Raw genomic sequence first — 27,260 nt, forward strand, 5'->3', positions numbered from 1 at the left:
GCAGTGAGAACTAACTAGTGCTAAATACTGGTGCGTGCCTGGTGTGTGTGTGTGTGTGTGTGTGTGTTCTGTCCTAAAGAGTGTTTGTTGTCTTTGTCGTGTTTAGCAGCTGTGCACAGAAATGCTTCCGTGAGCCCACACAGGCTGCCCAGCATTCGTGCAGGATGTCAGAGCTTTCTACCATCACGCTGTAAGTGTGTGTGTTTGTGTGAATGTGCTTGTGCATCTGCGTCTGCCAACAAATGTGCATTTTTCGTTTTTAACTGTCCATTGAGAAAGAAAGGCTGTGTGAATATTCACTGCAGATAGTTTTTGTGGTCTTGTCTGTAGTTTTATTACATGCACACATTTGGTAGACATTTTTATCCAAAGCGATTTACAGTACTTTGCACTCATATTTAAATGTATTTCTATCAGTTGCATTCTCTGGGAATCGAACCCATGCCCCTGTTGTTGTTAGCACCAAATTCTACTGTTTTAGCTATAGAACTTTCAAGTTTTACTTGCTGGAAAATCTAGCTTAAAGTTGCCTCTTTGTTTTGGAACTGGTGGTTCAGACTGGTCCAGTCTGGTTTAGGTGGCTGAGCAGTCGGTCTTGGTCTTGGGTAGTAGTGGCTGATTGATATAGGTTTTCAAAGATTTAATTTTAATTTTATTTGATTTAATTTTATTTTATTTTTTATTTCACAAAAACTTAACATAATATTTATGTTAACATTTATGAACATAATATTTATTAGAATATTTTATAAAAATCTTTAAAAAACTAATTTAAAAAAATGAAAACTGAATTTTAACAGTGTTATTCATCCACAAAATAATTTTTTTGGAAAGATTTTGGAATTTTTTGGAACCAGATTTTAACATTTTTATGGAACCAGATTTTGGAACTAAAACAGGGTGAACTAACCCACATATTTCAACTATACCAAGTTAATCATCCAAGTAGTTTTGGTTGTTAACCCAATATTTTTTAATATTTAATATGTCTAAGTTTCAATAAACTGTTCCATAAAAAATATATATTTCTGACTATTATCTCATATCTTAGGCTAGACTTTAATTGCAGATTTTGTTATTTCAGTAATGCACAGCCAAACATTGTTGAAATCTCTTCTGAAAGTCTAGAGAAGAGACACGTGAGATTATTGAGATCTTTTGGTCAGGAGAAACATCTGAGAAGGTCTCCATTTGCTCTTCTGCTGGCTAGGAAAAACAATAGAGATATTAAAGAGACCTTCTTTCCTGTGGAACAGGATTTGTTGTGGAGGGCTCTGATCTCCTGTGTATTACAGTAACTGTGTGTTGACATGTTGAGAGACTTAATCAGCCATCTGAAGCGCCGTGTGTGTGTGCTGTGTGTTGACAGGCGTCTGGCGCGCTCCACCCTGCTCCTCATCCCTCTGTTTGGAATCCACTACACTGTTTTTGCCTTCTCCCCGGAGGATTTCAGCAAGCGGGAGCGACTGGTCTTTGAGCTGGGCCTGGGCTCCTTCCAGGTACTGAGCGTCAGCTTTTATAGTAGCAACTTTAGCGCTGTATTTTAGAAACACCTCCGTGGACACTATTTCTCTGTTCCAAACCAGTGAGCTGCCAGAAATGGCATCATACAGTAGGTGCGATCCCAACACAAGGGCTGTTCCAAACATAGGGCATCAATATTAAATGCTGCCAGAATATAAGCTTTTGTGGATTAGACAACTTCAGAATGCATTGCAAAAATCCTAGTGAAAAGTTGATTTCAAAATGGCAGATAGAATCAAAAGAAAGCATATTTATTCAGTACTTAAGATCCAGTGTCCAGTTTTGTATTAAAATATACAACCAGTATTAGTATCAGTATGAGTATGACATTTTTTTTTTGAAGCCATTAGCTTAACAGCATACTTATGTTAGGCTCTGTTGCAACTTGCAGTCAACTCTAGTTTTCACTCTACTTTTGTGAATTGCTACCTATGTAGAGTGTTTCAATTCATTCAATTTTTACTTACAGTGTTATATTTTTAGTACTATGCTGCCTTAGATGGTAGCCAATGTAGACAGCAAGGCACACTGTAAGAAAAAAAAATCACCATTACATTTTCTGTCAAATTTACTTTCAAACATAAAACACTATGCAATAAGTATATCAAAATACAGGTAAAACACCTATAAAATATTCATACAAAAAATTGCTTCATGTTGACACAGTATTGGGACATGGTTTTGCAGTTCACTAGGTTTTGGAGCTTGATTAAATGAATAGATGTGCTCACCAAGGCTGCATTTATTTGATAAAAAATACAGTAAAAACAGGAATATTGCGAAATATTATTGCAGTTTAAAATAGCTGGTTCATATTTGAATATATTTTACAATTCAACTTATTCCTGTGATGCAAAGCTGAATTTTCAGCAGCCTTTACTCCAGTCTTCAGTGTCACATGATCCTTCAGAATTGGCTGTTTATGAAAAATTCTTATTATTATCAATGTTGAAAACAGTTGTGCTACTTATTTTTGTGGAAACCATTATACATTTTTAGGATTCTTTGAGGAATATAAAGAAATCAATTGTATCATTATAAATGTCTTTGCTGTCTTTTAATGAATGCATCTTTGCTGAGTAACGGTATTGATTTCTACTAAACTTTTGAAATGTAAACTACTTTAAAATGATATCCACTTCACCACATACTCACTTTAACTCTCCACAGGGGTTTGTGGTTGCCGTGTTGTACTGCTTTCTGAATGGAGAGGTAAGAGCTTTTGTTTTGATATTCTCAAAAGCATGCAATCAGCTGTGATATTAATTTCATATATGTTTGGGTTTGCTCAGAAAACATTACGTTTCCACAATAATTTATCCAATGTGCTACATTAAAAAAATCTACATTTTTTGCTACATTTTTAGTTACTGCCAAAACACTACCATGTCCTGACCAGGTGTGATGTGATTAAGTGACAAACAATCAGTTTCTTCCATGTTACAGCAAAAATTCACACAAAAATGAGGTAGCCCCGCCCACAATGAAATCTCATTGGTCCAAACATAAAACATCAAATATAGTTCTGATTGGCTATTATATTGTGCATTATTTTGCTTTCTGTGTCCACAAACGTGTCACGTCTGGCTTGGACATGGTGTAGAGCGTGGACTGGTGGAGAACGCGTGCACCTTTACAGCTGAGTACATTAAAAAATGACCTTTTCAAGTTTCTCCCTAAAGGTGCAGTCGGAGATAAAGAGGAAATGGAGGAGTTGGACGGTGAACAGGTACTTTGCTGTGGACCTGAAGCAGCAGCGTCACCCTTCGCTAGCGAGCAGTGGGGTGAACGGGGGGACGCAGCTGTCCATCCTCAGCAAGAGCAGCTCACAGATACGCATGTCCAGCCCTCTGGCCGAGACGGTCAACCTCAACCTGCCCAATCGAGGGAACGAAATAGTAATCGTGGGCACGTTTTAGTACATCAAGGGAACGAATTAGTAAATCGTGCGCACGATTTATTTATTTTTTCTTGCATGTCATGTGCGGGGCTCCCTAGATATCAGAGAGAGAGACGGGTTACATTTCAGTGTTAAAGTTAAGTGCCAAAACATGAATATTTCAGTATTGTTTTATCTGCAAGCTACTGTGTTTATCAGAAGTACACTATAAAAGAAAATGTACAGACTTTGTGTTGCTCGTTTAAATGCTGTGTATTTGATTAAATGTTCTCCACAGAGAGATTGTAAAACATATTTTTTTTACAATCAGCCGTAAGTACAGAGTATGTCAACAATATAAAGACTTATGAATGACTCATGAATTTAGATTATATGTAAATGTTGTTATGGTTTTGTGATTTAGCTTTTAGCCAGTGTTATCTTATTGTAATGCGAATGGTTTGTAACTACACAGAGCCAATATCAGCAAATCAAGGATTGTCAAAAAAACAGTTCCGTAAACAATTACCGGAGCGAGGAGGCTATTCCACAATTCCCTCTGATTTATTCTGAAGTGCCTGATGGTCACAAAAATAGCTTTGATGGATCTACTCTAAACAACCAGTGCCATGCAGTATTGATTTAATCATTAGTCATTTAGTAGTGTAGATTAACAGATTCAGTGTTCAGGTTTACTTTTACAATCTTTCATTTCTACATAGTAGGAATATATTAATTTATACACAGCATTAGAGTGCATACAGTATTTCTAGAGCTTTGAGATGCGCAAAACAATGCCATTACGTTACTATCAGGTGCATTATAAATGCTTTTAGGGCTGACATGTTCAACTGTGAGAGAAATGAGACATTTGAGTGAGATGTGAAAGTGTTAAAAGATATTTTAACCAAAAATGTTGATTCTGTCATAATGTACCAACCTTCTTGTCATACCAAACCTGATTTTTAAAAAATATGATAAAGTAAAGAATGTTAAGCTCCAAAATGACAAAAAGCATAATTTTAGTACCATAAAATATCATATGAATGACTTTTATGATGCTTTTTGTTGTTGTTGTTCATATTTAGAGCTTGACAGCCGGTGATCACTATATGTTGCATGGTAACAAGTAAAGTATGCCAGTTTTGAAATGGCATGAAGGTGAGTAAATGATGACAGGTTTTGATTAATTTTTGAGTGAACGCTTTTAATACTTGAGAGACAGGTAACCCCCAACCCTTTACAAGTACAATATCTGATGTCAATCTATGAATCCAACCAAATTTACTGCATCACCACTGACTGACAATCATAATTAGTTATCATCACTCACATTTTACATGTTTGATCGCGAAAATAACGTGCATCAGTGTGCAAAGTGGCAAGAGTCTCTGCTAAAAGTGTTGTTTATTTCCAGTACAGTATTATTCTCTGCCGTGAGTGTAAATTCTCTGTATACGATAAAGACGCACATGTGCGTAAATTATGGATGTACGAGCGCTCTCTCTTTAGTCAACACTTACGGTCATAAAGTACCAATGATGTATGTAAAACTTCTGTGATTATAAACGTGCCAATTTTGAAATGCAATATGCTTTTGTTGCAGCTCATAGCTGTCGGTGAATCACATGGTAGAGTTGAGGTGATTATTGTACAGTAAAGTGATGGTCGTGTAGATCGCACAGATCTTTTAAAAAAAATGTGGGGGAAATGTACACGTTTTTTTCATTTGGCTGTTATTTTGAAGTTGAAGTGTGTAATTTGTGTGGTACTATCATCATCAGCAAACGAAAATGCAAAAATAATGACAGAAGGTTTCGAATGCTCCTCATCTTTCATTGGCCGGATTAAACATAGCCCTGCCCCCTCGCGCAATTAGTTGAGACTGATTGCGTTTTTCTTTAAACAAATATTTCTGATGTAAAATACTGGTTCTGTACTTAAAGGGGTCATATGATGCGATTTCAAGTTTTCCTTTCTCTTTGGAGTGTTACAAGCTGATTGTGCATAGATAAGATCCCTGAAGTTGCAAAGACTAAAGTCTCAAAACCAAAGAGATATTCTTTATCAAAGTTAAGACTCTGCCACGCCCCCCTAAAACGGCTCATTCTAACACGCCCCCACATATCTACCCCACTATGTGGAAATATTTGCATAATCCCGCCGCAAATGTGCACGCAAAGAAAGAAGGCATGGTGTCAGTAACCGCAGTTAGTGTTGAGTATGCGATTAATCACGATTAATCGTTTGACAGCACTACTATAAAATAATTTGGTGCTAAAAGCTTGTTTGGTTTGAGCATCGCAAACTGCAACATTAGCTCAAACAATGGCGAGAGTTTGGAGCGGGACTATCTGTTTTTTTGGCCAATGGCAAATGAGGAGAGTCATTATTTTTGCCAATCCGCTCGGTGGGGCGGGAATTAAACACTTAAATTCTTACCATTGCTGACAAAAAAAATCCGTTTTTTGTTTGAGCTTTCTCATTTTTCTTATCGTATTTATTTTCCAACCTGTAAATATTAATGATCTTGAACAAGCTCTCAGTGATAGTGAACTTGTCTGTAGAAATAAATTGTGAAATCCTAACGGAGAGCGCCAGATGTTGCTTGATTCACGTGACCTTACAGCTTCATATGTGTTTGGATATATGAGGGGCCGAGCTCCCTCTGTGGCTCTTTCTAGATATATCTGCATGAAAAAAGACAAAAAAGAGACCGTTTTTGCTGCTTTCTATGTTCTTGACACCAGCCGTCATTCTGAGTGTGAGCTCAGAAGGTAACGACCATGTCTCAAAGCTGTTACAGACGTGTTTTCTTGTGCTTGTAACACATCTGCCTGCCAGTAGGTAACGCTTTTTATTTCATTGTATAGCCTATTTGAGCGCTGTATATTTGAGGAACGAGGAGATAAGTGGGAGATTTGATGTTTTTCTTGTGTAGGTCTGACATGTTTTATTGTGTCTTTGAGACGTCTTCATATTGTGGACTAACTCATTTCAACCTGAATGTAACACCCAGACAACTGTATCGTGCATTCAGCTGCTCTGTAAAGCTGCCTGCTGTTTCTTCTGCTTTGATGTAGAGATGATGTCCATGTTTGACCTGTGAACATTTTTGTACGTGTCTGAATTCCATTCTTGACAAACAACTCTTGAATTTCTGTTTTATGTAGTTCTTTATGTAGTTCTTTCGTACTACATGTGTGTGTGTGTGTGTGTGTGTGTGTGTATAGCCTATTTGAGCGCTGTATATTTGAGGAACGAGGAGATAAGTGGGAGATTTGATGTTTTTCTTGTGTAGGTCTGACATGTTTCATTGTGTCTTTGAGACGTCTTCATATTGTGGACTAACTCATTTCAACCTGAATGTAACACCCAGACAACAACTGTATCGTGCATTCAGCTGCTCTGTAAAGCTGCCTGCTGTTTCTTCTGCTTTGATGTAGAGATGATGTCCATATTTGATCTGTGAACATTTTTGTACGTGTCTGAATTCCATTCTTGACAAACAACTCTTGAATTTCTGTTTTATGTAGTTCTTTCGTACTACATGTGTGTGTGTGTGTGTGTGTGTGTGTGTCGTCTTTGAGTGAGAGAGAGATATAGAGATTTACTATTACATATTAAAAATAGCTGTAATTTGATGTAATAAATATTTAATAACAAAAACAGTGTCAAGAGAGACATAAAAATGAACTGTCGGCATCTCTAAAAGAGGTACAAAGTTAAAATAATTTAATTAGTATAACAGATATACAGTACAATACAATTTTTAAAACTGTAACTTACAAGTTAAGTTACTAACATAACTTGTACAAAAAAGAAGTCAGTGCTATCCTGCATTTCATTCTACATACATTTTACAGTCTGATTGTTATTGGTGTTCGGCTGTAATATCTGCAGACATACACATACTATTCAAAAGTTTAGAGTCAGTAATATTTTTATTATTTATTTAATTATTTTTTGAAAGAAATCAATACTTTAATTCAGCAAGGATGCATTAAATTGATCAAATGTGACATTTATAATGTTACAAAATATTTCCATTTCAAACAAATGCTGTTCTTTTGAACTTTCTATTCATCGATTCCTGAAACATTAAACAGTGTCAAGAGAGACATAAAATTGAACTGTCGGCATCTCTAAAAGAGGTACAAAGTTAAAATAATTTAATTAGTATAACAGTACAATACAATTTTTAAAACTGTAACTTACAAGTTAAGTTACTAACATAACTTGTACAAAAAAGAAGTCAGTGCTATCCTGCATTTCATTTTACATAAATGTTACAGTCTGATTGTTATTGGTGTTCGGCTGTAATATCTGCAGACATACACATACTATTCAAAAGTTTAGAGTCAGTAAGATTTTTATTATTTATTTAATTATTTTTTGAAAGAAATCAATACTTTAATTCAGCAAGGATGCATTAAATTGATCAAATGTGACATTTATAATGTTACAAAATATTTCCATTTCAAACAAATGCTGTTCTTTTGAACTTTCTATTCATCGATTCCTGAAACATTTTCAACATTGATAATAATAAATGTTTCTTGAGCAGCAAATCAGCATATTAGAATGATTTCAGAAGGATCATCTGACACTGAAGACTGGAGTAATGATGCTGAAAATTCAGCTTTGCATCACAGGAATTAATTACATTTTAAGATATATTCACATAAAAATGCTTATTTTAAATTGTAATAATATTTATGGTTTATACTGCACTGTATATTTAATAATTGCAGCCTTGGTGAGAATAAGAAACTTCCTTCAAAAACATGAAAAATCTTACTATCCCAAAGTGACCCCATACAGTGTACATACTGTACCATGAAACTCAAACTGATGAATGAGCTCATATCCCATAGTACCACTTAAATACATCTATATGCTGCGGAGAAGCAATACTATTCAGTTTCTATCAATGTTCAAAGTTGTTCAAAAATGTTAAGTTAAAAGTAGCTATAAAAAGCAATGGCATAAGAAAATTCAAAGCTGTATCCTGTATATTTATGATGCATCCTCAGCACCATCAGCAATAACAAATTAATCACTTTAAAATTAAAAGCCTCCAAACTGATGAACATTAATCATGTTACTTTGCAGTTTACGGCAAATAGCTCAGCACTTGGATGGAATGAGGATGTAAAAAAATATTTAATATTTCATATCTTTTGCATACCACAAATCTAATATACAACCAGAATGTTAATGAAGCATTTGCTACTGCATGGGCCCCAATCAAATCTGTACTTTAATCAAACCTCCACTCGCTTACGCTGGCTGTGTCACAATCTGCTTGTAGTTCTGCAACCTGCAAATCGGCACATGCAAACTGAACTCAAATGACATCTGCCAAATCCATAACTTGACCTTGATAATGCCGTACAATGACCCATTTCCTCTTTGAACGTCTTCCACACTCCAGAGCCGGACGTGAAGCTCCTGAAGTCTTTTGCAAGTCTTTCTACCTGCATCACCCAGGTGTGTTCACACAGATGTGATGTAGCCCTTGCAGACGGCAGGCTGTTAATTGAGTGGAGTTATGCATCATGATCCGAGTAACAGTGACCCCACGCTTTTTACTGGGGCTCAGATGAGTCTGGGTCTGCCACGTCCATAACCTGCGCTTCAACTCCGCCTGTACCTGAAAGAGAAAGAGACACACTTCAGTGACAATACATTCATATCAAATGGTTATACTGATTGCGATACTCTCAGAAAAACTTGCACAGTATCCCTAAGGTAGAAAAGCTAAAAGATGCATCTTTGTACCTTATTTAAATATTAGTACCTAAAGTGTATTTACTGTATTAGTACATTTTGAAAGCACCACAGTGAAAGTTTTGCACCATTTGTCTTAGAGTGTTGCTCATTCTTATGCCTGATTACACAACCTTTTGTCCAGATTTCCCCAATTACAGTTTGGAGGAGTCAGTTAACCAATTTAACAAGAAATAGTGTAGTGTAAGCTATGATTGACACAGACTCCGGTTTTTTTTTAGCTTCAGACTATAAATCCATCTAGTCTGAAGACATCAAACATGTTTTTGAGCTGATTTTAGAACACACAGGGGCTTTACACACTTGAAATAGTTCATGCTAAATGTAAATTCAATTGGTAAAAGAAATCCTGCATTATCATGCTTCATGTTTCAAACTGCTCATAATTGACCCGGAGTTAAAAACTAATCCTGGATATTTATAAAGTGACGTTCCACACACTCCCAAACTCCGGGTTAACGTTCTTATTTGCATATTTGCGGCATCAGTGTCAATGATTGGATGAACGCAGCACGTGATCTGTTTAGCTAACAGCTCTAGCATTGTTCATCATGTTAAGTTTTTCCTGATTGGACTTTTCGAACTATAAAGGTAAGAATTAAAGTCTTTTCTATACGTATTTTCTGTCATCATCTGACATTTTTCTGCTCAAACGCTAAAAATACTGTTTATACTACGTGCTGTGTTTCCGTAGCTAACTGTTTAAAACTCGTGAATATCATAGATATGTATCTATGTATTATACATATCTATGGTGAATATGAGGTAGGCTACGCGATTGGCTTTCTGTTGCTAAGCATCTAATATATAACATCATCTAGCTAACAACACTGCATTCTTTCACGCTATACAAGTTCGGCACCGCAAAATCCCGGAGCAGGGTTTCATATCTTTGGGTAAAGGTGTTGCTGACCCCGCTTCTGTATAAAACCGTTCTGCTGCTCTGGGTTAAAAATTGAGTTTAGAATGACGATCCGCGTTATTGTTTTAATTTGTCACGCATCTCGTAACAATGAGGTACGCGTTTCTGCGTGCGTATGTGTTAGTGTATGATGCCCAGGTTTTTGTACCCATTTAGACTAAAAAGTTGCCAAAAAATGATGCATTCTGTGATGTTTTAAAATCAGATTTCAGTTCAGATTTAGCCTTTGCGGTTAGGGATTTTTAAAACCCCATAAAACTTTATATTATACTGTAGTTTTTCCGCATAACTCATTTCACACCATTTGTATAAGGACAATGAATAATTCCTCAAATCATGCAGCTTGTTGAGGTGTTTTATTGCTTTTCCAAGTGATCAGACTTTCGATTTTCACCTGGTGGGGGAAAAAAACACTTTCGGTGATAGGAGAGATTTGCTCAAGAGTGTTTTATTTGACCCAGGGTAGTATGCAACCACAAAGAAATATAGTAAAACACTCAGAACAATTGCATAGCAATGCCCTTGCATCCATCCAATATCATGGCATTTGTAGTTTTGCACATTTTCTTTAGGAAAAACGGTTAAAATGTAGTTGTAACTGTCAATATCATGTTGAATGTTTCCATTATGAGAATACTTACATCTCCATTGAGAAAACAGTAAAGGAGTGCCACCACAAAGCCCTGGAGGAAAAAAAATAGACTTTCAGGAATACAATAAGACATTTCCTCATTACGGAATCTGTAAACTGACATTAAGCAGATCATTTCTACATAAAGAAATGAATTCATGAGTACCTGGAAAGAGCCCAGACCGAGTTCAATGTAAAACCGGACTATTTCCCCCGTGTTTTCTGGCAGGAAGGCAAACAGAGTGTAGTGCATCCCAAACAGAGGAATCAGAAACAAGGTGGATTTGGCCAGTCTCCTGTGTGATTATCAAAAATTGATCATGAATCAGAATTCATGCCTTCACACAAACAATTCAGAGCACAGCTAGATCTGTATCATCTTTTTTGAAACATGCATAAAACAAAGATTATTTCATTTTTATGCAAAAAATCCCTCAAATATCAAGGTCAAGCCCAGAGCCAATATAAAGTTAAATGGCACAGAATCAAATTTGCAAGACAGATCTGTGCTTTCAGAAACGAATAAGCCTCTTGATAATGGGCTAAATGCAATTTCTCTTCGTCTTTGCATATATATCACATTATCAGGAGATACAGGTATTAAGACACGACAGAACCTAAAAATGCACCCTAGCGTGAACTGTCAAAATAAATATTATTCATGCATGAAGCATGACCTGGCAGCGTGTATAGCTGTATCCTAATGAACAGACATTGCAGAGAAATGAAGATATATGCGTTTCACTCACATTAACACATGCCATCTGTCTGATTCTACACTAACTAGGTTTCATCTGGAACAATCATAACTTACATAAACTGTTTGTCAAAACTGGTGTGTGTTGTATGCTGGGTTTAGAATTGGCTTTCACTATGTAGCAAATAAAGATTACATTTGCGCTACAATTCTTTTAACTTGGGCCAGTAAATCACCTAACCTTTTCAGCACTTCTTGCACATTAATATTAGACTCACATGAAGTGACCTGTGTCATTGCCTCCAACTCCAGGACTTTTTAATTTCTGAACCAAGATCCGAATCACATTTAGGAAGATGATGATATTAGCCTGACAGACGGACAGACAGAGAGAGGAAGATGATTACTAACAGAAGAGCAGGGGAAGTCTCATGTAAGTTTTCTGATGAACTTCTGCTGATAAATGTGAATAAAATTTAACAATCTCAAAATATGACATGCAATAACATCATAACTCACAAACAGGGATACTGTGATTGGTCCTTTAATGATCCACCAGATGTTCATATTATCTGTGTCATCCCAACATCTGCAAATATGAGAAATATACTGTATGTTAAATAAATTAAAGTTATTAATTGTAATACCATTAAATTGCATTTGCAAGTCAACTTAAACCATAAAAAATTTGTACTTGAAATAAAATAAACTTTAACTGAAAAATAACTTAAATTTATTTTAATTTAGCTACTTTTTATGTTCATTCAACTGAAATAACAAGCTAAACCTGAAATAAAAAAAGAACTATATTTTAAAAAACTAACAAAAATGACAAAAACACACAACAAAAATGACTAAAACAACTAAAAAGGCAAACATTTCTTTTTTTAGTTAGTTTATCTTGATGTACTAAAATAACTAAAACTAACACTGAAATAAAAATAAAACTATTTAAAAAACTAAAACTACTAAAGAAATAAAATCAACATTTCTCATTTTCATTTAGTTTAACTTGATGTACTAAAATAACTAAAACATAAACATTTATAAAAAACTATAAAGACATAAAAAAACGAACAGACATGACAAAAACACACAACGAAATTAGAATAAAAAAAAAAATCTAATATTCATAAAAACTATAATAGTATGTAGATGATACTTCAATAATGCTGATATGTCAAGCCGGACTTTAAAAAAAGCCAAATGTTATTTGATAAAAATGCTTAATATGCATACAATAAGAATATGCATTAAGAAAGGAAATAGGGTCAGTTTTGTTCAGTTTCAAGATCATTTTAATGTTGAAGATGTGGCATACCCTCTGTTATCATAGAATTGTCTGGTCAACACCCACACGATCAGCACGACTGATGGGACACCTACCAAAAAAAAACAAGACAATGCATACTCACTTTCTCTAAATGCACAGAAAAACAACCCTCAGATCTGTAATACATTTTTTAGAAGAGATCTCAGTAGTGTGACACAAATGCTGATATCTGTATGCTCAGTTGCTCTAGTACTCAAATCTTGGCAGACTGCCGATGTTCATCTTTTAATCGGTTCACACACAGTCTTTCTCCTGAAATCTGTTTTTCAGGATGTACCAACCCCATCCTATTAGAATGTACCACCAGAAGTACTTCCTCTGCGAGACGAAGGTGAGGGCGAGGAGCGTCTGCAGGTACAAGCCTTCCACCAGCAGCCAGAAGTAATTAGTGAGGATGCAGAACTGGAAGAACGTTACAGCAGTTTTGCACGCCACCTGTGAAAAACAAAACACACACAGGTACAGATACAGAATAAGAGCACAATCATAACCTGCACCGGAAGCAGCTGTATTTTTGTATTTTTTATAAATATTTTGAATTTGTTTTTATTTCTAGATTTGATATGTTTTCATTTAAATTTTTTGTTAACATTGTAGTAATTATTAGTGTTTTTGTCATTTTTATTCGTTTTTCTATTTTTTAAAATAACTCTTTTAAAATAATTCTGCCATTTTGGAGAGTACCACGAAGCATGTGCGCGCTTTACCCGGAACGTAATCAACGTAATTAGCGTTGTTTACGTTCAGGAGAAAACGCGCACATGCTGAACGTAAACAACACTGATTACGTTGATTACGTTCTGGGGAAAGCACACACTTGCGTCGTGGTACTCTCCAAAATGGAGGAAGATGGTAACTCGGGAAGAAGAATTGTTGAATAAATTGTTATTTTTGTTTTCTTTGCGCACAAAAAAGTATTCTCGTAGCTTCGCAAAATTGAAGTTGAGCCACTGATGTCACATGGACTGTTTTACCGATGTCCTTGCTACGTTTCTGGACCTGGGAACATTGCAGTTGTGTTGCTGTCTATGGAGGGTCAGAGAGCTCTCAGATTTCATCAAAAGTATCTTAATTTGTGTTCCGAAGATGAACGAAGGTCTTACGGGTTTGGAACGACATGAGGGTGAGTAATTAATGATAGAATTTTCATTTTTGGGTGAACTAACCCTTTAATGGCACAACATTTTTGATTGGTAGGTCTTTTCTGGATAATAGGTAGTTTAGTCCTTCACAGTGAAATGACACTTACATTTACATGTATTCATTTAGCAGATGCTTTTATCCAGAGCGACTTACAAATTAGACGAAATTCTGTGAATTCTGTATACAGACGCTCTCACTCACCGTGGACATTAAACAGTGATCCTGAGTTTCATCTGAGAACAGAACGGCATCTTTGATGAAGACTGCGCTTGCCCGCAAGATGAAGGAAACAAAAAGATTGATGTGTATGTAGTTTCTGGTGCAGTGGAACTTCCTGTAATGACAGAGCATCATGGGTATTTATAAAAATAATATATTCTTATACTGTAGATTGCCTACTGAATATGCAGATATTTTCATTCACCCTTTCTGATTCTCTTTGTTATGCATTTTGTGTATCATAATTGCATTTTGATATCATTATCACACGTCTGTGAATTTTGAAAAAGAAAATTCAGCTGATTTGCAAAAAATATGTATCGGCTTTAATGCACTTCTCAAAATATCAAAAGCAGCCAAATGACAAAATAACAAAAAGAAGTATTCAAAATGTATCATTTAACTTACAATCTGCAGAGGATCAGAAAAATATGTTCAAATACATTTTGACATTTAATGACATTAACATTTGACATCAGGTTTAGGCATAAAATAATGTCACATATGCTAAAATCAGAATTAAACGAATAGTGGCAACTGGCTCAAAGCAAGAGAAATCATGTTTTGGCAGTTTTTCTGCTGATTAAAGTGACGTGACATGTGGCCAAGTATGGTGACCCATACTCGGAATTAGTGCTCTGTATTTATCCCATCCAAAGTGCACACACACAGCAGTGAACACACACACACACCGTGAACACACACCCGGAGCAGTGGGCAGCCATTTTTTGCTGCGGCGCCCGGGGAGCAGCTGGGGGTTCGGTGCCTTGGTGCCTCAAGGGCACCTCAGTCGTGGTATTGAAGGTGGGAGAGAGCGCTGTACATTCACTCCCCCCACCCACAATCCCTGCCGGTACGAGACTCGAACCCGCAACCTTTTGGGTTACGAGTCCGACTCTCTAACCATTAGGCCACGACTTCCCTTTAAGGGATTAAGGGATAATACAAGATTTCTTCATCTTACAAATGGTTGTCGAATGCAAAAATGCTATAAAATCATATGGATTTCATTCAGCGAGTATGATGCTGGCCGGTATATATAAGTGTGACAGAGCTTTACCTGAAGCATGTGAATATGATAACGGCAGTAATAAGCGATATAAGTGATGTTGCATATCCAGCAGTGTACAGCTGTTTCAAGGTTGACAAGTAAGTTGTCTGAAAAATAAAAAAACAAAGTCTGAGAGAAAAGTAGTTAACATCCCTAACAAACAGTATGTCAAGCCGATTTATAGTTCATTATATGTCAATATCTAATATCTTTGGATTAAAACGAACTATAGTAAAACTCTTCCAGTTCTTTAAAGCCAAAAAATACTTAAACATATATTCTTTTATTCTTGTTTTTTTATTTCAGCAGGAGCATAGAGGTCAATGACCTGATTAGATTTTTAATCCTAAACAGCATTTCTTGACTTAATCAAAAAGAAGAACAGTTAAAGCCAAAGAATGATGCAGAAACAAAACAGTGACCACTAGTGGGCATCATGGGAGGCTCAAGTACACACTACTGTACATACACTGGAAGCCATTCATCAAACTGAGCCTTTCTGCACAAGTAATATTTATTGAAATATGGGCATTACTGTCAAATATGTATGCATTATGGGAAATTATTTACCACAGTCCCAGATTCTGAATCATCTTCAAATGCACAGGCTTCCTCGTACGGCGGATATGGGTCACTCCAGCCGTTAGACGTGCAGTTCCTGTATATAAAACCTGCCGAATAAACAGCAAAGCATATGGTTTTAAAACGACAAAACTGCAACATTTGTCCCTGAAGAGCTTTCTAAAATTTCACCGAACCCTACTGCATTTAAAAATCAGTAAAAGGGCTTTTGTCCTGATCACATAATGAGCAGTCATTAAAATCTCTCTTACGCTTGAGTGCCAAATATGTCTCAAGTTTATCAGTTGTTACAGACTCCGGCTGATCAGCCCTCATTTCAGAGAGCAGTAAGCACAATTCCCATTTCATAACACTTCCAAAAATACCCACAGACGTCTGGAGAATACTTAGGGGAAAACATGAGCACTAGAGCCGGGACAAAACCTGCTGCTGGATGCATTTCCTGTGGCAGAGCAGGACAGGTGTCCTACTTCAGCCTTCATAAGTGCATAAGTCACCTGCTTTAACCTCAGCGGCAGTGTGAGAGAGTTTGACCAACAGCTACAACTCTTACTAAATGACTTTCAACAAATAAGGTAAATAAAGCTTATATGGCTATAAGGCTCATATATATTTAGTAGTGGTGTCAAAATTAGCACGTTAACGCAGGCGATTAATTTTTTCAGTTTAACGCGTTAAAAATAATTAACGCAAGGGTGGGGCTAGGGTTGGCTACCCCACTCACAACTGCTGCTTCTGTCACTTTTTCTCTTGACAAGAAGTGCATTTATTCAGTCGCAGAACGACTGAATAAATGCAGTTAAGTCATGACTGCATTGGTCATGAGTGGTCAGTTAAGTCATGAAGTTACCAAAAAGGCGATTAAAGCTGCCTTAAAACATGCATGCATGTAATATCTTTTATATGAGTCACATTTAAGAACATGTCTCTGAAATGGTTTTCAAAACTGCCCTGGAGCAGCCCAGCACTGTCTCGCTCATCTAACACACCCGATTCAACTCGTCAGCTCATTAATAGAGACTTTAAAGGGTTAGTTCACCCAAAAATGAAAATTAGCCCATAAATTACTCACCCTCAAGTCATCCTAGGTGTATATGACGTTCTGCTTTCAGGCGAATCCAGTCGGGAGTTATATTAAAAATTGTTTTTGATCTTTCAAGCTGTTTCATGGCACTCAGCGGGTGTTGCATGCATCAGTCCAAAAGCACTTAATTAAAACGTGCCCATCCATAAAAAAAAGTGTCTCACAAGGCTCCAGGGGGTGAACAAAGGCCTTCTGTAGCTAATTGATGCGTTTTTGTAAGAAAAATATCCATATTCAAAACATAATAATCACTTTAATGTAGCTTGCACTCACTGTTGTACACTGGAAGCACTATTCATGATCATTTCTCAGCATTATAGTGTGACCCTTTTAATGCTTTTAATCTAGAATCCAATTCAGTGATATGAGGTGCAGCATGTGGAATCGCACATCTAAATATGTATGGACTGTATTTAGCGGAATGTGGCATTCTGCTGTATTTTAGTAGCTTTATTGATTGGAAGTGCAAACAATCCACATACAAACTTTTCTTGTCGTTTTTAGTGTAAAAATAGCAGATTTGTCCCATAGGAGGTATCTATGTCTATATTCTATTGCATGTACTGTATGCAATATATCAGAGTTGTCAAACTAAAATTAAACTTAATTTCAATTTTAAATATTACTGTCTTGAAAGTATGCAGATCTCTGACAAATCGTTTGCTCTGCGACAGAAGGAAGCAGTTCCGGGCGGATAACGTATGAGGTCAACTTTGCGCATGCGCCGCTCAGAAGTGACGCGCGGAAGCACAGCGGAGAGATCAAAACAAAACAACGGTCAAGAATTAGAAGTACAAAAATTTTTTAAAGTCTAATAAATGTTAAAATTGAAAGCCATGAATTATACTGTAATGTTGAATGGCTAGTCATGTTGAATAGTCAATGGTTAAATATTGTGGGGGGGGGGGCAATTTTATATTAGTAATCATTGAGACTGGCCTTCAGTTATAAAAAAAGATGCCATTAAACAAATATAAAAAAATATACTGTCTTTATGTTGTTTGTACATTCATTTGGAGATTGAATGTGAAGTTATTGCAATATAAAAGTATATTTAAAAACGTAATATTAGGTAGGATTAATCGCGATAGTCTATAAATACAGTATGTCTAATATATATATATATATATATATATATATATATATATACACACACACACATGCATACATACATATGCATTTTGGAATGCTCTTACACTGATTTTCATAATGAATTAAATATAGTGAATTAATTTCATGATTATGATTAATTTCATACTATGGTTAATTTCATAGTGAATTAAATATCAATTCATATGTCAATAGCTTTTCACAATGTGTTAATTTTGATTTGGACAACTGTTATATGTTGTATGTGTACAGCTGTGTGCATCTCTCACAACTTTGCATCAAAATTAAATGTCATTTGGGGGCGTGTTCCGGTGGGAAAGTGACGTCAATGCATACCCTCTATTGGAACAGTAAGTATCTACTGACATCTGAGCATTCTGACCTGTAAGCACTTCCAAAGGATTTAAAATCATAGGATTTAAAAGTTAAAACCAGTGAGTCTAGATTAATCCAACATTTCATGTTACTGTCTGATGTTTAGCTTTTATGGGCAGTCACAGATGTTACAATTTCTTTTTGTAAGACAATTTTGATGAAACTGTGGATTATTAAAATACTTTCCCTTTTTGTTGCCGGGGAGACAATCATATATCTAAAAACATCACAAAGATGTTTTTTTTTTATGAAACAGTGCCCCATTAAAGGAAGCAGGAATGAGAAGCAGCAAAAGAAACAAGTTAAAGGTCAGTCTTATATAAGGTACTGCGTAGATATTTTAACATTAACTGCAATCTTCATTTGACGTCAATATCGATTTTCAAATCCAAAGATTGCTCATGTTTCCTTCACAGATTCTCAGTGCCACCGCAACACCGCTGCTGAATCTATAGCGTGGTGAAAAGTTATATTTTCCCTGAGTTTGCAGTCTGAATTGAATCATGATTATGATTATGCATTGTATGAACAATTTCATTTTATGCCTTCAACACAGAATGAAAATGTAAAGGACCAAGCTGGGTTCAAACTCTGGTCATTTTGAATTTTTGGCTTTTTACAAACATTTGCTTTTTTCTGACATGCAACAAGAAAAAGTTAACTATTTTAATTGAGTAAAGCACTAAATCTCTGTGCTTTGTATTTCCATATATGCACTTATGGCCACTGAAAATTATTCATGTATTCCCAGTGGAAATGGATTAAGTAAATTTACTTAAATTGCTTGCATGCCATGAAATTAAGCTGTGGAAAAAGCTCAAAATTGTGATGCATTAGCAAATTTAATTAATACAATTTAGCCTACTGCAAAAATCCATTCTTGAGTGCATACATATATACAGGTCATCTCCGTGCAAGCTGAATCCCACACTCTAAAAAATGCTGGGTTAAATACAACCCAGTGCTGTTTAGAGTGCAATATCTCTAGGGCTCTGCGACTTTCTGTCTGCATATTCAAACATTCAGCAGAATCACAGCCCTGTGACTGTAAAGACTACTGACCCACACAATATTACAACCCCTAACTGTAAACTAGAAGTGTGACAGTTTTCAGCCACGGTTACTGCGCACCAGCCCTCAAGAAACAACTTATCTGCTGCTGTTTGACAAACCTTTCACCAGACATGAGCCTGAAGCTCCGTCACAGCAGCCGGATATTAAAGAATGACAGCAATGATAATGAGGCTGTAAAAAAACAGATAGAGAGAGACAGGGACAGGGATGGATGAGTGGGTATATAGATGGATGGTTGGATATATGGATGGATAGATGAATATACACTCTAAAAAACGCTGGGTTGTTTTTTCAACCCAAATGCTGGGTTGAGACCGCTGGGTAAGAACGTTGGGTTGTTTTAACCCAATTTGGGTTCAAAATTGGCTTTGATTTATAACCCAGCGGCGCTGGGTTGGGAACGCGGACGTGAAAGAGAGCACGCACGTCACGTTAACAACATCGGATGACACCAGTGCGAGAAGCCGCTATTTTCTCAGCGTCTTCAGATGGAAGCGAGTGCGAGTGAAAGACGGTTTATGGTAAGTAAAGATTAAAAATGTAAAGTCATCATTCATTGTTTGAGTCCGGTAGTATTTTGAGATTTCATGGAAGGCGGAAATATTCCGAAAAGAGATTATATTGAAAAATACACGGGTGCGGATTTCGCCTCAGAAATAGTCTTAACGGCCTCTTTTACTGAACGGAAGAGGTGCTTTTAATATAACGTCAGTGAGTGTCTTATGTCATATTTACATAAGATTTTACTATATTTAAATTTTTTGAGGTGTTAAGAGAGGGTAATTAACATATTTACATGTTAATTCGTTATCTTATTTTTCGCGGTTAAATTTAATGTAGTTTCCTAAAGGAAACGGCGTTATGTAATAAAGAATAGCCTTATTATTTTAAGGCTGATGAAGTGATAATTGTTAAAAGTAATGTTTTGCATGTTATATTTCAGACATGTTGAGCTTTGTGTCTCTGTTTTCATGGACTATGAAACAAACTGTAAGTGTATAATTTGTAAAAAAACAATGTGAAATGCTTGTTCTGTGTTGTTGTTTAGTAGAAATGGAGTTTAAACTCTGTTATTCATACACATGCTCACATTCTTTCACACATATGTTTCTGATAAATGTTATAATATCAGTGTTAATGTTGTGGTTTATTTACTGTCATGCCAGAATAGTTTGTAAAGAACTTAACTGTTAACTAATTGTACAACTATTGTATAATAGTGTTTTTGTATAATATTTTTATACAATATATAAAATCTACCCAAAAAGTTAAATTTGATCTTAAAAGATATATTCAACAAATGTTTAATTTTTCATTTATAAACTCTGTAGCTGTTAATGCCATACTTTTCTGCATTTCTTCTTACATGCATGTTACTTTTGACTGTTTTCTCTTGTTTTAAATAAATATTTACCTTTTGATAGTCATTCTGTGTGTGTAAAAGTGATTTTAAAATGAACAAGATTTGTAGGTTTAATGTCTAGCTCGATTTGGGTTCATTTTAGCCTAGCAGTGTAGTAATTTTAAACCATAAAAAATCAACCCAGCATGCTGGGTCAAACATATAACCCAACTTGTTGGGTTAAAACAACCCAGCGCTGGGTTCGTCCCTTTTTGACCCAGCGCTGGGTTCCCAAAATAACCCAAATTGGGTTGTTTTTAACCCAGCAGTTTTTAGAGTGTAAGGATGTATAAGTGGATGATAGATAGGTGGATGGATGGATGGATGGGTGGCTATATAGATGGATGAATGATGATGGATATATGAATGGATGGATGCAAGGACAGGTGGATATAGGGATGAATGGGTGGATGGATAGATGGATGGATATATGGTTAGATCAAAGATAGATGGATGTTGGATATATTGATGGACGGATATAGGGATGGGTGGGTAGATAGATAGATAGATAGGTAATGGATGAATGGATATAGATGGATGACAATGGATGGGTAGATGGATGGATATATGAATGGATGGATGGGTGGATGCAAGGACGGGTGGATATAGGGGTGGATGGATGGATATATATGGTTAGATCAATGATAGAGGGATGATTAGATATATGGATGGATGAACAGATATAGGTATGGATGGGTGGATATATATAGATAGATAGATAGATAGATGATAATGGATGGATGGTTGGTTGGATGGATCGGCGGAAGGATGGGTGGATATAGGGATGGATGGATGGGTGGATGCAAGAACGGGTGGATATAGGGATGGATGGTTGGATGGATGGATATATATGGTTAGATCAATGATAAAGGGATGATTAGATATATGGATGGATGAACAGATATAGGTATGGATGGGTGGATATATATGGTTGGTTGGTTGGTTGGTGGGATGGATGGATGGATGGATGGATGGATGGATAGATAGATAGATAGATAGATCTGACCTTGAGTGTTGGAAATGTGCTGGAAGACGTCTGAACAGGACACATTAATGAGTTGTCCAGTATTGGCTGTCCGCCAGCAGCGGATCCCGTCCCAATCCGTCCCACATCCTGAGACAGGAACCACAGAGGAGCCGTCATGACACTGTCAACAATATATGTTCTGCACTGGTTCATATGGATATTATCTAATGGACAGGGGGTTCGTTTACAGTTTATCCAAATGTCTTTTGTCATGCTGTGCAGGAAAGTGTTAGCATTCCACTGCTCGTCCATGTAAAACATTAATTCCAGCACATATAGGCTCCAGCACACAATGCAACTTTTTGACAACTATCAGTGCCCTTATGATGTCACTAAATATTCAAGAGCTAGTCATGCAACCACCTTTGAAATGTCACTAAGCAATATTAGTCAATATGTGCAAGCATTCATGTGATACAAATTCCAGTCTATTAAAATTATGTAAATCTGGAACAATAAAGTCGAGCAATGAAGAATGGGAAAGGTTATACTATATCAGCGTCTTTAAGACACTCAAGACCTCTGCTGCAGAATGACCGAGATGCCTACAGTTATTTATAGCATCATTAATTTTTTACACTCAGTTTGGGAGTATGACAATACTTTGAGGAAAAAAAACATAAGGTAAAAAAAAAATTCAGGGCATGACTGCAAGTTTTCAGCAGATTAAAAAAAAATTGCAGATATGAATGTTGATGGATAGTATTTAGAAGATGCTTTCTGAAATTAATGAGGCCATTTTTATCTGAGCTGCAATGTGAATCAGCAGATAGGAAAAATGTATGTCTATTTCATATTTTTTCACCTTTTTGGGCAGTCATGGCCTAATGGATAGAGAGTCTGACTTGTAACCTGAAGGTCGCGGGTTCGGGTCTCAGGTCCGGCAGGGATTGTAGGTGGGGGGAGTGAATAACCAGCTCTCTCTCCACCTTCAATACCATGACTGAGGTGAGACCCTTGAGCAAGGCACTGAACCCCCAACTGCTCCACGGGTGCCGCAGCATTGCCTGCCCACTGCTCTGGGTGTGTGTTCACGGTTTGTGTGCACTTGGATGGGTTAAATGCAGAGCACAAATTCCGAGTATGGGACACCATGCTTGGCCATATGTCACTACACTTTCACTTTCATATTCTACCAGCAGGGGCTACTGGGGTCATGCTAAACAGCCAAACCTTAAAGAAACACTCCACTATTTTTGAAAATAGGCTCATCTTCCCCTAGAGTTAAACAGTTGAGTTTTACCATTTTCGAATCCATTCAGCCGATCTCCGGGTCTGGCGATAGCACTTTTAGCTGTAGCTTAGCATAGATCATTGAATCTGATTAGACCGTTAGCATCTCGCTCAAAAATGACCAAAGAGTTTCTATATTTTTCCTATTTAAAACTTGACTCTTCTGTAGTTACATCGTGTACTAAGACCGACGGAAAATGAAAAGATGCGATTTTTATAGGCCGATATGGCTAGGAACTTTACTCTCATTCCGGCGTAATAATCAAGGAACTTTGCTGCCGTACCATGGGTGCAGCAGGCGCAATGATATTACGCAGCGCCTGAAAACGGTAGCAAAGTTCCTTGATTATTACGCCGGAATGAGAGTAAAGTTCCTAGCCATATCGGCCTATAAAAATCGCATCTTTTCATTTTCCGTCGGTCTTAGTACACGATGTAACTACAGAAGAGTCAAGTTTTAAATAGGAAAAATATAGAAACTCTTTGGTCATTTTTGAGCGAGATGCTAACGGTCTAATCAGATTCAATGATCTATGCTAAGCTACAGCTAAAAGTGCTACCGCCAGACCCGGAGATCGGCTGAATGGATTTGAAAACGGTAAAACTCAACTGTTTAACTCTAGGGGAGTTGGAAAATTAGCCTATTTTCAAAAATAGTGGAGTGTTCCTTTAAAGCCCAATAGATTTATTTATTTGTTTTGTTTGTTTGTTTGCTTGCTTGCTTTAAATTTTTTTTACAATTTTATTTATTATTATAAAATAATTTTATTATTTTTATTTATTAAAAATATATTTAGTTACCTTCGTATTGATTTTTCTTTTTCATTTTTTTTTTGGGCAATGTACTATTTGTTAAAGAAGGTAAAATGCATCCCTCCTGGCTATATCATTATACAATCTTATAAAGGTTCTTTTATGACTCATCTGGCTGGAAAACCCTGTTTGTAAGTTTCATTTTTTAAGAGAGTACTGCATATTACCTTATAGACATAGACAGCTTTGTTCCTGTATGCCACTGCTGAGAGGAAAGCATGTCCTTTCAAAGTCTGTCAGACATCACAGTCAGTCAGACAGACGGTCTGTGTACATGGATCAGTTATTTAAAAATGCTACAGACCGAATACAAGAACTTGTCGTGTGTGAATAGCCCCTAAAGACTTATTTGGGATTTTTTCCCCTGCAAATGTTGATGTACAAAATGCACAAATGTGATTAATTTGATTAACTAATTGGTAAATTATGTCATTAATTTGATTAAATTGTTATCCTTCAAATCACTTTTTAATTTTTTTATTGTATATTCTGCAGTGAAGCTTTCCTGTTCTGCTGACTTTTGTTTGAATTCAAACAGAGAACGGAAAATGTCCTATAAACCAGCATGGATTCCTTAACTAGCATAACAATATTGCTGAATTTTAGCTTGACTAAATAGGAAAGCTCAAATAAATCATATCTGAACACATACTGCAGAAAACGGCAATTCTTTACACAATCTCCTTTTCCACTCACACATTGTCAAGCAGGAACACAGACCTCCGGAGGTTCAAGCTGCCACGTAAAAACATCATTATCATCTGTCCCGTGGGTTGAACAGTCTGGCTGTGCGAGTTTCATTCAACAAAATTCTATTCATGGAACTTAAACAAGTCTTAGGGAGGAACGCAATCAGAACCCCAATCAAAACTCATTTCAGATTAATAATAACTCTGCAAGTCACTTCAGAGAGTATGCTTGACTGCACTAAAGAGCGTTTGTGGGGATATTTCCCACAGTGCTTAGCTATTCCCAGACTGTCTGTCATTTATTCAACAGTTATACATTATAAAGGAAAATACTTTATTAGTTGTAATAATCTATTAACATGACACTAAAGAATTGCTCTCTCTTAGAGGAATAGTGTTAGAAAACACTCTCTGTCTTGAGAATGTTCCAAATATGCCTCACCCCTCCTTTCTTTCCCTCTCCCTCTCACTCTCCCTCCTCTATCTGTTCTCTCTCTCTTGTATGGTGTTTTAATGTCTCTTACTCACATTCGAGCTATGCATGCGCAAATGTATACATTAGCTTTTCTTATTCAAATGTCTAAATAAGGACATGATAGCTAGGAATGAGGTTCGTGATGAAACCATGAAGATAGTTTAGCATCCTTCGCAAAAGTCTATTCCTAATATGTCCATGTTTTTCTGTTCATATGGCCATTTTATATAAACACATGTTCTTGGCCAAAGATCCTATATGTATGTCATCTATATCCTCATTGGTTAAAGGGTTGAAACTCCCCTCGACATATGCCTATATAATATCTTTGTATCTATGAATAAAGTTGAAGTATTGAGAATACCATTGAATGTGTGTTTTCTTGCTTCCCGGCCGTATACACTTTAAGGAACTGAGAACTTCAAGGCGGCAAAGAGATATCGAGGGACCAATTGTTAATTTCTAACAAATAGTTTACACAAAAATTTAAATTTGCTGACAATTTTCTCATCCTCTTCTGGCTACTGTTTACAATGAAGACAATTCCAAAATGTTCTAAACAAATATGTGGGTGAATTTTGATGTGAGAGGACAATGGGGGAAAGACGATGGATTATGGACTCATATTTTGGCCAGAAGAGACGGTTTAAAGTTAAACTGCCCTAATGATGGATTTATTTCTTACGAATATGCAGCTTTCCACATCACAGGACATTAATTAATGGACTCTTTTTGGACTCTCATTCTTACGGCACCCATTCACTGCAGAGGATCCATTGGTGAGCAGGTTATGTAATGCTAAATTTCTCTAAAATCTGTTCCCATGAAGAAACAAACTCATCTACATCTTGGATAGCCTGAGGGTGAGTAAATTTTAAGCAAATTTTCTTTTTGGGGTGAAGTATTTCTGTAAAACAGTAAAAAAAAATAAAAGAGAGCCATGATTCAGAAATGTAAGGTCTGATCTGAAACGAGTCGGAAACAACAAGAAAAACAAATAATAAAATGGAACGAACCTCATACTGGCTGGGAAAATGGAGAAGAAAGCACTTATAAATCTGTTTCCTCTAACAAAACCATTTGAGAACCACAGCTTTAATGTCTGTAAATGCTGTAGGTCTGCTCAGAAGACCATTTCCTTCCTGTCCTTGACTATATTTTATTACAGTAACACGGTTAAGATTTCCACATGGCAAACACACATAATCATCTTTAGTTAAGGCCAAGCTGAGCATGAACACATCAGCTGCCAACCAATGAACTCCCCACCTGTCCAGCCACAAGAACCATATGTGTGTGTGTGTGTATGATAATGTTGTCACAACCTGTTTGTTGGGACTGATTCTTGATCTCTCTCTTCCTAGTCTGGATGCAGATCTCTTGGTCTTGTATAAACTGGGAGATAATAGCACAGTCCGGATGGATAGCATGCACCTGATGGGGGAAAAAGTATGAATCCATATGCACATTAATCAGCATAATCTACAGACTAGATTAAAAGTTGTTTAAATTAGTGGGTGACTTGGCTCATCAGCTTTTTAAAGTAATCCACAGGTGTAAACAGATTTCAAAAAGTCATGCTTCTCATCTCTATTGCCCAATATGACTTAAAATAAAGTCACGCTTGTCTACATTTTTCTATTATTATATGAAATCAGTCAGTTCAAATTAAGTGTAATGGGCTGAAATAGGAATCAAACGGTTGGTACAGTTTTCTTTCTATTCTATCTCTAGTGAAAAAGAAAGGATGCGGTTTTTGTCAGAATTCTACGTTTAACGTCATGATAAAAATGTCAATATGATTCCTTTAGAATTTTTTACAAGAGACGCATTCGTGACAATATTACCATAAGCGTCTAAAATGTATTCTTACAGATGCGCGCAACTCAGTAACCGTTTGCAGAAAACTGAGCAAGACATTAAAAACGATGGTACAAGTTCTGTTCGTTCTGACAGAAATCTATTATAATTAGTTTTACATAATGGTCACTTGCACAAATGAAATACGTAGCAAATGTTTAACATTAAATAGCCTACTTACAGCTCTCCAAAAAGTCGCGAATAAACACAGGTGTAGAACAGTCATATTAAAGCCAAGAGTGTGTGAAGACCCAAGAACACAGAATATCCCTGTAACTCCTCAAACAGAGTGATCTGCTCCTCTTCTTGAATTCACACTCGACAGACTAAAGTCACACTCGCTA

General features: G+C 36.4%; 2 protein-coding genes across 2 annotated transcripts in view; one reads left to right on the top strand and one right to left on the bottom strand.

The window, feature by feature from the left end:
- The window catches only part of adcyap1r1a (adenylate cyclase activating polypeptide 1a (pituitary) receptor type I), a 48,886-nt gene extending 42,374 nt beyond the window's left edge, over positions 1–6,512 (top strand). Inside the window, exons 12-16 of the mRNA XM_016519203.1 lie at positions 107–190; positions 1,370–1,499; positions 2,695–2,736; positions 3,207–3,422; positions 6,423–6,512. Of these exons, the coding sequence (XP_016374689.1) occupies positions 107–190; positions 1,370–1,499; positions 2,695–2,736; positions 3,207–3,422; positions 6,423–6,512 (562 nt within the window). The remainder of the gene's footprint in view (positions 1–106; positions 191–1,369; positions 1,500–2,694; positions 2,737–3,206; positions 3,423–6,422) is intronic.
- Positions 6,513–8,902: 2,390 nt separating this feature from the next.
- On the bottom strand, positions 8,903–27,196 carry LOC107713674 (pituitary adenylate cyclase-activating polypeptide type I receptor). Its single transcript, XM_074560088.1, is given in 14 exon segments — positions 8,903–8,947; positions 8,949–9,059; positions 10,760–10,801; positions 10,916–11,045; positions 11,725–11,816; positions 11,966–12,035; positions 12,768–12,828; positions 13,061–13,214; positions 14,124–14,256; positions 15,202–15,299; positions 15,763–15,863; positions 21,826–21,933; positions 26,382–26,490; positions 27,098–27,196. Coding segments are annotated over 14 exon segments (1,299 nt in total). The 5' UTR covers positions 27,143–27,196.
- Positions 27,197–27,260: the final 64 nt, after the last annotated feature.

This window comes from Sinocyclocheilus rhinocerous, unplaced genomic scaffold, assembly GCF_001515625.1.
Source record: "Sinocyclocheilus rhinocerous isolate Xijiao unplaced genomic scaffold, SAMN03320098_v1.1 scaffold898, whole genome shotgun sequence".
Classification (NCBI taxonomy): Eukaryota; Metazoa; Chordata; class Actinopteri; order Cypriniformes; family Cyprinidae; genus Sinocyclocheilus; species Sinocyclocheilus rhinocerous.